A 12,624-nucleotide genomic window follows, 5' to 3' on the forward strand; every position below is an offset into this window, starting at 1 on the left:
ATTCCTATTGTCTTCTAACTCCTCTCTTGGCCAAAGTTGGACCATAGGAGTCAAAAAGTCCCCAATTCCATAGTCAGGACACAAGGGTTTAGCTGTCTTTTGAGAAATTACCCATATCTGTTTGTCTAAATTGTCCTCTGGTCATTCTCTTAAAAATTATATGGTTGTTTGGTTGGGGTGATAGGTTGGGGCCAAGGGATACAATATTGGCTAACAGATGCTAGCACACATACCGTCCCCTAGTGAGTGTCCCTTGGTTTTACCTATCCAGCCCTACTTTATCAATGTAGAAAATGAGGCACAGAGAAGCCAAGCAACTTGCTCAAGGTCACACAGCTATAACAGAAATGATATTCTGATCAGTCTACTTACTGCCCTCAATCAGAAAGTGAATTCTTTTGGAATTGAGATCAACATTTTTCAGCAATTTCACAGACTCCTGGGGTGGGTGAAGATCTTTCTCATCCTCTGATAAAGCGTTTTCTTTTTCTTTCTCTTTTTTTGGTCCTAGACTGATTGTAAGCAACATTTTACATCACAACCATGTGTACACACGCATGCGAGCACACGCATGCGTGCGCGCGCGCGCGCACACACACACACACACACACGAGAACTGACACCCATTTGCATGTGTCAGTGTTTGTAAAAGGGAGGCAGGGCTAAGCTGGAGCTTTTGAGGCTCATAATAATGATTTGTTTACTTGCATAATGCGTGTTTCCTAGGCCACAGCCAGCCTGAGGGGAGAGCTGGGATCAGAACCAGCACAGGCTGTTCCTCTCTCCCTCTGCTTTCATCAGCTCTCCCAGAAACTCCAGCCCCTCCACAAAGCCCCGGTCCTGATCTGAGGATTCCTGGAGAACTTCGCACATGTGCTCCCTAACACACACCAGGACCTCACCTCCCTTCTCTTGTGCTCTGGCTCTCTGCTGGGATCATTGCCAACTCCTCTGTGTGGCTGTCACTGTGGCTGGGCCACTAATATCGAGCTGTTCCTGCTGGAAAACCCAAAGCCTTTGGTGACGTATGAGTCACGGGCCTGGACAGGGACGCTGTTGTATCTCCATGGCAGTTCTGGTACCACAGCGCTGGGCACAGTTCCTCATAGCACCCACGTGCAAGGCCATAATGGCCGCTAACCTAGAAAGAAGACCCTTTGTTCCAGGGACCCGAAAGTAGATTCTTCTTACCCCTTCTAACTTACACATGTTCAAGGGCAGCAGGCTGACAACAATCTCTGCCCTGCGTTCATCACCCAAACAACCTTCTTTTTCTCCAGCTCTGGACCTTGCCCTTGGACTAGGCTTGGATGTTCTTAGTCTCACCCAGACTGGCGAGTTCTTTTCCCAGGAGGATCCTTGGTTGCTTTATGCAAATAGACTCTTACTCCCTGCCTCCCCCCACAAGACCCTGCTTCCTGGAGTGAATACAGATTTAAGATAAACCCATTTCTATTTGAGAGCTTTGGCTTCCCAGGTCTTGGGAGTCACATGCTCAGAGTTCAAGTCCTGTTGTCGCAATGATGACAATGATGGTAACAAGTCATCCCCATGTATCAGACCTCACGCTAAACACTTTAGATCTATTTAATTCTGTCAGCAATTCCATGTGATATGTATTACTAATATTCTCAAGATGCAGAAGAGAAATCTAAGGCTTAGAAAGTTTACACTGTAGCCTGTGGTCACACAGCTGGCAACACGCAGCGCCATCCTGAGATCCACTCATCTTCTCCTCTACAGCTGGGCCTGTGCATCTAGCCTTCCTCAGCCAAGCCTCCCAACCCCCTTGGGCATCCTTCTAGCTTTGTTTTCACCCCTTCTAGCCTACTGTCCCAAGGGTCCCCATCATAATCCACAGTTGGGTTATCAAACTGTATCTAAAGGTGTTCGACTTGGTGGAAACCCCTAGCTTCCACCCTCCCGATTTCCACATCCTCTCTGTGCCGTACCAGGGCTTCCTGGAGAAGGAGGAAGTTGTGGGGAAAGGAAGTCTCATCAGCAACAAGAGTCCCCTCTCCAGGCCCCTCAAGACTTCATTATGGCAAACTGCTCTTCCTAGCCCCCTCCTCAGTTCCAATTTGGGAACCAGGCAGTTTCTCTTCCCTTAAAAGGCCATCAGCATTCCACATTACACAGTTACAATTTTGCCTGATCTTAGTGGGTTAGTGGGTGTTTTAATTGAATAAGGAATTCAAGTCTGGTCTTTAAATGCCAAAGAGAAAGAAAAAGTTACTGTCTTTTCAGAATGCCCATTGTAATTTGCCCTTAGAGACCTCCCTCCCCTCCCCATGGTCGCTTTTCCACTAGAACTGACACACTGAACCACCAGATAAATATAGCTGCCAAGTGAAGTTATGGGCATGATTTCTTTCCCTCATTCATTTGCCCTTCTGCCTTTGTCCAGTCAAAAATGAAAGTGCTCACCCTTTCTCTGACTGTGTCTACAGAGTGCAAAGCGAAGGGTTGATCAAGCAATCTTGGTAACTTGGTATGTTTGAAAGTGAAACACAGGGAGTGACTTACCCTGTTTAACCACACTGATCCATTTCACCACATCTCTGAGAATGTCACCTCACACAGAATGGTTGCTCTGCTCCCCACCATCTGTATGACCTCTTGGGAACTCAGTTTCCCCACATGTAACATTTTGGGGACTGGATCTGAGAACTCTGAAGTCCCTGAAGGTTCTTGCGGTCTTTATTTTATAATTACAAAATGCATCATTTACAAGTCAGATAAGTTAGGGGATGGGTAGTTAAAATAAAAACAATCCTCTATGAAATTTTTACCACATAACTATTTTATGGAACAAGTTTCCAGTGTGCACTTGAAACAAGACCCAATTTATAGAAATCTGGCTTGCAGCCAACTTTTAAGTGACACTTTTACCATTCCAAGTGGGGCTTGCCCATGGGTCACAGTTATTATAAACACTATCATATATTCCCTCCCTTCAAAGAGACTTAGATAGTGAAACATTATTAGAATATACTCTAAAATCATTACTTCTCTTGCATGGAGGTTTTTTCCTTTTCTGTAAAAATATAACACATTTATATGCCCTCAAAAATCGGTCTAATGATCATAATCTACTGGTCCTTTTGAAGCAAAAACCAGATTATATCACTCCTTGCCCAAAACACTGCAGAGGTGTCTGCTGTCCTCAGGGTCAAGGCCGGCCCCTTGGGTCTATTTGCTCCACCCGGAAAGCTCCAGCTCTCTCCTTCATTCCCCCTTACCTGGGAACTCAGCTCAATCAATACTTCTTTAGGGAGTTGTCCTCTGGCTCCCTTGATGAGATCCAATGCCTCTACTGTAACTCTGAGACGGGATGTGAAGTTTCATTGGATGAGCATGTCCTGGTCATGAATAGCCTCTACGCTCTGTTGTTGCTCTAGAAGGTGAACTGTGTGCCCAGCACGTGCACAATGCTGTCCAGGCACTGGAGTCACTGCAGGGTCTCTGCCCTTATGAAGCTTACCGTCTTCTGGGTAAACAGACAGTAACCAAATACAAGAGTGAACATGCCTGCCACTGCCCCCCCACCCCCACCTCCAGAGCTCAGAGAAATTAAACAAGTGACTGCAGTGAGCATGGGGCATGTGACGGAAGGGAAGGGGTAGACCACCAATGCGTCAAGTTCCCGTGGAGGACGAGTTTGGTCATAATCATGCATTTGCTCAAACAGTCCTTTTACTGTTTTCAGTCTAAGAAGCTGAGCAGGAGAAAGGACTAGAGACTGACATCCCCTGGCCAGCTGGGCCAGCTCCAGAGTGGCCGACTTCAGCATGGTAAGAGGATCAAGGGTCTATTCTCCTCCTTGTCCTCCAAGCCAAGGGTCTTCCCACCCTCTTGGACTATACCATCTTGCCCCAGTGTCAAGGTCTGTTTTTTTTTTCTTTTCTTTAAATAAATTTCCTATTCCAAAGATATGTTCTCCTTCCCATCAGGTATGACAGTGAGATAGCTTACCACGTTGATGTAATGTTCATGATATTTATGGAACACCTATGCTACCATCCCCATTTCACAGACAGGAGAACAGATGCAGGGGTAAGGCCAATTCGCTTGTAGCAGACCTGGGACCTCAAAGCCAGGGCTCCGGCTCTTAATCCAGTGCTTTCCCCGCCCTGTCTGAGCCTCTTGGGCTAAACCAGGCCTTTACAGGGCCCTCAGAAGCCAAAGTGGGCTGCCTCCTGCTGGCAGGGAGTTCCCTCAGGGCTTCTGGTCCTACGGCTGACGGCTGACGAAGGGAGCCTGAGAAAGGAGGAGGGTGGATTATGCACAGGGGCAGTCTACATCCTCATTTCCTCCCTCATCATGGCAGGAGGGGATGGCTTACACAGGGGGTGGGGGGCGGATTATGAAAAGCAAGAATTCATAAGAGTTGATAAGTGTCAGAAAAGTGTTTACTCACATTCATTCCCTGAAAGTCACATTCTCCATGTGTTCCTATTTGTCTTTCAACGATGGCATCAGTCAGGTGGAATCAGCAAGCAAGACCAAGGTTTTAGCCAAATGCTGCGGAGAGAGAGAGAGAGTTTCATTTAACTTCATTTTTCCAGCCAGGGCTGGCTCCAAAGCGAGTTTTTCTCACTCGTTCTTCTGCTGCACGCACAGCAAATTCCCAGAGGTTTCTGAGACTGCTGAGATCTGATACAAGAGGACGGCTCCCACCCACCCGCCCACCCACCCACTAATAAGACATAAAGCCGTCCTATTTTTGGTAACAATTAAAGGCCCTCTCGGTGCAAGCAAAACGCTGTTTATTTTCTGTTACATCACTTCACTTTGCCTTCGAAGGCTGTTCTGTGCTCAGTGTTCTCGTGGTGATGCAAGTCGGCTCTCTCCTCCAGCAGTTGGGTCCCTCCCATCGCACAGCACCTCACAGGTCTCTTCCCCGAGCAGTGCGTTGCTGGAGCGAAGAGCAGCTCACGAATCAGCTGCAGGTCCCGGTTTTGAAAAGCAGAGATACAGAGGCAGAGGAAACGGGTGGACTCCTGTGTGACCTGGTCTCAGAGCAAGACAATCACCAGCTGAATTCCAGAAGCTCTGTTCATGTTTGGGGATATTTTTTCGACTGCATGGAATCAGAGAGAAGCCAAAGGATGGGAACTGCCTGCATCCCCCTGAAAAGAATTGCTTATTTCCTATGTCTCTTATCTGCGCTTTTGCTGACTGAGGGGAAGAAACCAGCGAAGCCAAAATGCCCTGCCGTGTGTACTTGTACCAAAGATAATGCTTTATGTGAGAATGCCAGATCCATCCCACGCACCGTTCCTCCTGATGTTATCTCATTGTAAGGCCCGTAAGCATTTTGATATCTAATTTACGATTTAAAAATTCCAGCCGATGTATTTGGGGCTTTGTATGTATCGGTAGAAGGGCATGGAGAGAGAATTTCCTCTTGCGTGCTTGGCCATTTGACAGTGCTAACATTTTGCTGCATTTAGAAATTTTGATTTTGATTAAGCTGCTATGGAACGTGCTTAGATATCCCCCATCCCCTGAACATTATTATGAGAAACCTGTAGCCGATTTCATCTCTCCTGCTCCATCTGGGAAGGAACAGTATGGTACTTCATAAAATAGTGTCAAAATAGTGACTGTTTTGCTAAACTGGATTAACATAAGGTTTGTTCTGTGTGTGTGTGTGTGTCTCTTTGTGTACGTCTGTTTGTTTGTTTTTTGTTTGTTTTCTTTCAGATCCTTTGTGAGATCTGGTTTTACTGAAATCTCAGAAGGGAGTTTTTTATTCACACCATCGCTGCAGCTCTTGTGAGAAATATTTATATCATGACTATTTTTAATATAGCATATATTTGGATAAGCCCTCTAGTAAAACGATCTCAATATTAATTTTGTCAAATGTGATTGCATTTCTGGGAAGAAAAAGACATCAGTAAAGTCAGAGGTAGCTGGGTTTGTTTGGGACCGGACACGAGCAGTGCAGGTTGATTCTTTGCAATGGTAAATTTGCTAACCTGTAATGCTGACTATTCTAACGGCTATTTATGAAGTTGTTGGAATGTTTGCAACAATGCTCCCAATTCCATGCCACTATTTTACTTTCATTTTTGACTTGGGAACTTTGCTTATTTTGCCCTGGAGTTTTTGAATTAGTCGATAGAGAACCCTGCATAACATATGCGCTCAAGATGTTGTCTCCCGGGGATCTGGGGCGGGCTGCTATTCTGTATGATTTACCATGTGGGGAAAAACAAATCCGGGTTCTTTCTAGGTAACTCCTTAATATATTAACTCTTGTGAGATTGTTTTCTAATCTCCCATCACTTATAACTAGTCGCCTTACAAGGAGGCAAAGAAAATATTAATATAGGGTGGTGCGAAGGATTAGTCTTTGCCGTATGTTTTGAGTTAGCCACGAGGGAACCACCTATTCTGGCTATGTCTCAAAATAGTCAAAAAACAATATTTGACTAAGAAATTCTATTTCTCCACCGGCATAATATCACATGTATCATTTGTTCTGACGTGTAATGTTTGGCCATTGGAGTGCTAGTTCTTAGAGCTGGACCATGTGAGGGTCAAGAGGTCTCCCCAGACTCAGGTGTCAGGCGACAGATTGAAGTTGTAGTGATATGGTTCCAGGAGGAAATTAGCCAATTGTTGATCAACTGAGTTTTCATTATCTGAACTGCATGATTCAGGACACAAGTTTTTTGCTTGCTTGTTTTTTTGTTTTTGGGGTTTTTTTGGGTTTTATTTTTTGCCTTAATTAGTTATTTTGGCTCTTTGAGGTTATATATACAGAGACAAACAGCATGATTTGAAACTGGAGAGATCTGTGTAAATCTAACCCCAGCACTCACTAGAAACTAGACAAGGAATATTGTACAAATGACTCCATCTCTCTGAGCCTCAGTCTCCTCATCTATAAAATGGAGGTGTTGATACATTGAAGGATTGTTATCAGAGATAGATAATATTTAAGTAGATAAATGCTTGGCATCGGGTATGACAAATGGTTACACATTTTAGGAAAGGTAGTGTTTTTAATTTTTACATAAAGCTAAAAAGCTAAAAAGCTAAAAAAAAATCTATAAATTAATTCTGTTACTCTGTTGTTTTATCTATATGAAATTCCAAAACTGGTTTGACTAATTCTTTGAATTCATAAACCTGATTAGGTGTTCGGACATTATGTAACAATGTTGGCTAATGTCTTTCTACTAGCGAGTGTCTTGGGGTAATATGCAATTGAGCAGAGTATTCTTAAGGGATTTATCTGATTGATGGCTGGTGGTATGATTAGGGGAAGAGTTAGCACATCAGACAAATCCAAAAAAGAGTCTTCAGTACATGGAGAGGCAAAGTCTCCCATGGCAGGATCCTTCTGCAGTGTAAGAATTGGTTGTATCTGAAAAAGTGATAATTGTGCTTATGTTGTCCACTTGTTAAATAAATAAATGGCTCATTTAAAAAGCATCCTTTTCCAGAGCTAAGGCACCTCTTTCCCTCCCAGGATAGTGAAATAGGTGAGTCCTTAAAATTCAAGGAGAAGCGTCAGTCAACACATTCTAATATTCCAACACTAAATAGACATTAGCTGTGACACAGAAAACCTGGACTGAACAACCCAATCAGTTAGAACATGTCTACTATTTTTTTTTTTTTTTTTTTGCCAGGGGACCAGCCTCCCAAGCGCAGATGCTGGACAGTGGTATAGGAATAGTTACCGGCTGCTGCGGGGTAATGTGATTACACGTATTTAGAATCACAGAGGGAAGCCAAGGAACTGGTTTTTAAATAGCCCACACCGAGTGTGTGCCATGCCCCTGTGTCCCATGCTCTGAGTTCCTATGGAACATTCCAGCCCTTATTTCTAAAAGCAGTTCAGGTTTCAGAAATAACAAAAGGGCAAGTAATTCTTGCCCTGTATGTCCTTACTTAACTCACATTGGCTAACCTTCGACATGCAGATATGTGCCTGGGCAGAGTTTATGCGTAAGTGTCAGGTGTCGAAGTTTGTCTCTGATCCCGGCACCTTGTTTTCTAAAGATTTTGCTCCCTATTCTTCCTGCCCAATGTTTTTTGCTTTCTCCTCTTCAGAAGAGGGTCTAATAAGCTCATTTTCACCGAGGAGGAACTAAATCGTAAGGATCCAAATGGGAATTGTGCCATAATCATAACATTGATGGGAATAGATGGTTCATGGATGAATAGTTCTTCTGTGGGGCAGGGCCGACGGGTGGCCTGAAAACCCCACGTGGGCTGCCAGTCCCTCCTGGAATACGAAGAGGAAGGGGCCTGAATTTGCCTTTGTGTGACTTTGGCCATCAGACAAGGCCTGGATCACAGCAGCGGTGGCTTGTGTTTTGCAATGAATTCTAACAGCCTTTGTGACCATGGATTACCAAATTGACCTGTCCTATCCTGGGAAGGGATAAACTTCAGACTTGATGCTGCTTCATTGTTGTGCAAAGACAGTTGGTTTCTTGCTCTGTTGTTGAAAAGGGAAAAGAAATGGCCCATTCCCATGATCCATGCTAACAATCTGATAATTTTGTTATGGTCCCAAATGCTTTTTCAGACCTTATGCAGAAGCATGATGAGAAGTACTTTTTTGAAATGTCAGCATGAGGTACTGAGGAAAACAGATGCAGTGCCCTTTTGAGTTATACACAGTGTTTGGGGAGAAAAGATCCTGCTAGGCCGAGGCTGACAATGTGTTTTGGAGGGCAGGAACAACAAAAACCCACACTCTGTAGAGAGGAGAGGAAGAATAGAATTATCTAATAAAAATTCATCACAGTGAGCAAAATGTTTAAAAAATATCTTATTTCTGGTTTTAAACAGCCACAATAACAAAACTTTGCACAAGCAAACGCAATTTCATTCATGTTTTCCATAGAGTCAGTTGTGAGACATAACCAATGAGAATAATTATTCATTTGGGTTTGCATTTAGTGGTGGGGAACAGTGCTTGTAGCAAATGGAATTTGCAGAAATGTGTTTTCACACATTAAAGCCCTGTTCTTCTCAACTACTGACTGAAATCCCCAATGACAAAGGCTCATTTCAGAAGTAAAATTCTAACTGAAGAGTATAAAATGTGGCCACATTGCCATTTGTTTATAAAATTTTTAATTAACCAAATCCCTCCAACTCTTGCAAGAGTTCTGTTTGCAGGGAACAAATTACAGGGTTGACTTTAGTATTGTGCTCAAAAAAAAAAAAAAAAGAAAAGAAAAGAAAAAAAAATCCATGTATATAAGAATTCAATGTGGTCAGAAAAAAAAATTCTATTTATTCCAGTGAGATTTGGTCCTATCTGAAGCAAGAGAATTGATCCCTTTGGGGAAAAAAAAAATCATTATTTCTTTTATTAATCCACAGTCAGCACACAAGTACATAGCCCCTAAGAAGTAAAATATTAAAAAAGGAAAAAGTAAATACCACGAACAAGATAAATAATTTGTTCGTTCTTTTTTTTTTTTTTAAGATTTTATTTATTTATTTATTGGACAGATGGAGATCACATGTAGGCAGAGAGGCAGGTAGAGAGAGAGGGGGAAGTAGGCTCCCTGAGGAGCAGAGAGCCCAATGCAGGGCTCGATCCCAGGACCCTGAGATCATGACCTGAGCCGAAAGCAGAGGCTTTAACCCACTGAGCCACCCAGGAACCCCAATATGTCCGTTCTTATTAAGGTTTTATCATTTAGTCTTTCAAAATACTATCTGTCCAGGAAAAAAATACCATATCTCACCTTTGGAAGTGATTGGCCCCTTTTTCTATTCCTCCTTATATTACAAGAATAAGAAAAATGTAGCACCCTTTAATGACTACTCAAGCCAGACCTAAATGCTAAGGGGGCTTCTGGGGGAATTGTTAGCTGGTTATGGATGAGCCTGGTTTTGTTTGGGGCCAGCTGGTGCCCCTCACAATAGACCACGAAGTAACAATTTCAGTCAGCAACTAGGTTGTGTTGTCTACAATACGCCTCATGACCCATGGCTCTGATTTTCAACTTTTTTAATTACTTAGTTGTTGTTACTGCAAAGCAACCTTGTGCAATCAATGTTTTCTCTGAAAATGGATTTCTTCCTCTCAATTATTCAAGCGAGAATCTTAGGAGTTATTGGCCCTCCTCCTTCACTGTCCACTTCCAACCAGACAAGTCCTCTCTCAAACAGGATGAGAACCTGCCACCTCCTCTGCACCCCAAGACCATGGCCCTAATTAAAGCTGCCATCAGGGGCTCATGGGCTGCTGTGGGAATTTCTGCATCAGGTGCTCCTGCTACCCGCCTCCATTAGTGTTACTTCCAGAAACTCCGATCTCAGTTCCCCGAAAACAGAGAAAATCTGAACACCCGAGTTGGCATTCATAGAATGTAGATATTTGGGCAAGGTCATCGTTTATAATATTGATACCATACGTGCACACACACACACACACACACACACACACACGTGCACACAGACACTCCCCAAGCTCCATCCGTAACAAACTGAAGTACCTAATTCCCTGACCTCTGTTCTCTCAAACTCTATAGACTTTCTGGATATCTCCAGTTCTTCCTGTCATTTACTAGAATTATCTGTGCTTCTATCTGCCCCATGTCTCTGGACCTCATGGAGGGTTATCCAGAGCCAATTCAATTTTTTGTTGAATTCAATCCATTTGTTGGATTCAATTTGTTGAATTCAATCCATATTTTCACAAATTTTATACTGAAGAGTCTTGCTTTCCTAACAGTAGATAGTCACATTCTTTTTTATGGTAGTGTACCCTATCAGATATCACGCGAACTAATTGTGTGGACATCTAGAAAGTGAACGGAATCAAAACAATGTGAAGAGGTTCTGTTCAGCCTCAGAGTGAAGGTGCTGTTCACGGGCTCAGTTATTTCCCGCGTACTGGCATTTTACGTTGGGAATCGGCCTCCTTCCTGAGGAATCAAGGACTACCCATACAAAGAGAGTAATGGTTGGGTGATACTCCCTCAAGTTAAAGAGGAGCACCCCCAATCTGTCTTAGGGACCCAGGTAACCTAGAAAGTGTGAGACAGAACACAACAGGCCATCATCGGGGAACCCCCAGGTCTGAGGCTCCAGTTCCTGGAGGACCTGTACTCTCCCTCCTGAAGGCCTGGATACAGCCTAGATCTGAGTGGGTCAAGCAGAGTCTAGTCAGGAAACTGCCTTGCCTTTGGAACCAGAACAAAATAGTGGAGGGAAGTCTGGGAGGCACGGGACATTTTCTTCCCCAGGAGAGGCCAGAGAGAGTGGCAGTTTGTCGGCGAACACCTCCTTCCTTTTTGCTGTCCCTTCACTTTCTTGCTGCCTTTTCCCTAATCTCTTCACCCACTTTCCTGGGCTATCTCAATCCCCTCTTCTGCATAATGTGTATTGGTTATACATATAAATTATACTTCCAAAAAGAAGAAAAAGGAAAAAACATGGTGTTATGATGTTAAACTTCTTCAACAGAGATTTCTAGTGTACCAGAATTTACAAGGCAAAGCATCCAAAGCCTTTCTTAGACCCATTGCTGAGTCTCTTCTGTCCCACTTGGACTTCTTCTAGGCCTTTGACATGTAAAAAAATCATATTTGCTTCCCAGGTTCTCTGGTGATTCTGGAGGTTGACTAGCATCAAGGGTGTATGAAGGGTAAAACTTCCCCTTTATTCAGTCTGATACGACCTCCAAAGCGAAATGTTGGTTAAGCAGTATTAAGATGAAAAAAAAATTCCCTAATAGAAAGGTAATTTCCTTTCTGACTTATTTATACTTGCTTAGCTATCAGTATGTATTCATTGTAGTGTTGCAAGCAGGAACAAAATGAAAGCAAAAGCCTCCCATCTCAGTAAATGCATTGTGGGATTCTTCGGTGCAACAGGCACAGCATTGGGCTTTGTGAGGGACACGAAGATGAGAGTCAGCTCTCTCTCTCTCCCTGCTCTGGTATGGCAGATAGAGTTTGGCAGCAATCCCTAAAAAGATAAATTGTAATCGCCTGCGTTTGAATGTATCACAAGGTGTTCTCTTTTTAAACTTTCTTATCCTCAGGTAGTCTTGATGGCCTTTCTCATTTTGTTCAAAATGATACTCAGTTGATTGGCAATGATGATGACTTTCGCTAACTGTTGAGATATGGGCTACAAAATGATTACAGGGCCTTTATGTTGACAGCTGTGATATCAAAATGGCTAACCCTGGAGAGCTGGCAATATGGCAAGTAGTAAAGGGCACAGGGTTTTGTTGGTTTGGTTTTTTTTTTTTGTTTTTAAGATTTTATTTATTTATTTATTTGACAGAGGTCACAAGTAGGCAGAGAGGCAGGCAGAGTGAGAGGGGTAAGCAGGCTCCCCGCTGAGCAGAGAGCCCGATGTGGGGCTTGATCCCATGACCCTGAGATCATGACCTGAGTGGAAGGCTTTAACCCACTGAGCCACCCAGGTGCCCCAGGGCACAGGTTTTGTGGTCAAATAAACATGGGTCCAGTCTCCACTCTGCTGCTTAGTAGTTCCATGATTTGGGGCAAGTTTAATCAAGTCTCATGATTTGCATCTGCAAAATGGGGAATAACCATCATACCTCCTGCACAGGATTGCAGTGAGGATTAAATGAAACAATAGATGGAAAATGCTTGG

The 12,624-nt window shown here is 43.4% G+C and overlaps 2 protein-coding genes across 3 annotated transcripts in view; one reads left to right on the top strand and one right to left on the bottom strand.

Annotated features, from left to right (window-relative positions):
• Positions 1-717: 717 nt before the first annotated feature.
• LOC309859371 (uncharacterized protein) overlaps positions 718-12,624 on the bottom strand; it is a gene marked incomplete at its 5' end in the record, with an annotated part of 202,471 nt that continues 190,564 nt past the window's right edge. Inside the window, 3 exons of the mRNA XM_082720003.1 lie at positions 718-1,141; positions 3,243-3,490; positions 4,421-4,524. The remainder of the gene's footprint in view (positions 1,142-3,242; positions 3,491-4,420; positions 4,525-12,624) is intronic.
• LGI1 (leucine rich glioma inactivated 1) overlaps positions 4,699-12,624 on the top strand; it is a 39,128-nt gene continuing 31,202 nt past the window's right edge. The window contains exons 1-2 of one of the 2 annotated variants that reach the window (XM_082722097.1): positions 4,699-5,302; positions 5,710-5,781. In XM_082722097.1, coding sequence (XP_082578223.1) covers positions 4,836-5,302; positions 5,710-5,781 — 539 coding nt within the window. In that variant the 5' untranslated portion in view covers positions 4,699-4,835. The remainder of the gene's footprint in view (positions 5,303-5,709; positions 5,782-12,624) is intronic. The other variant, XM_082722098.1, reaches the window with a different exon arrangement.

This window comes from Mustela nivalis, assembly GCF_964662115.1.
Source record: "Mustela nivalis genome assembly, chromosome: 2".
NCBI classification, from domain to species: domain Eukaryota; kingdom Metazoa; phylum Chordata; class Mammalia; order Carnivora; family Mustelidae; genus Mustela; species Mustela nivalis.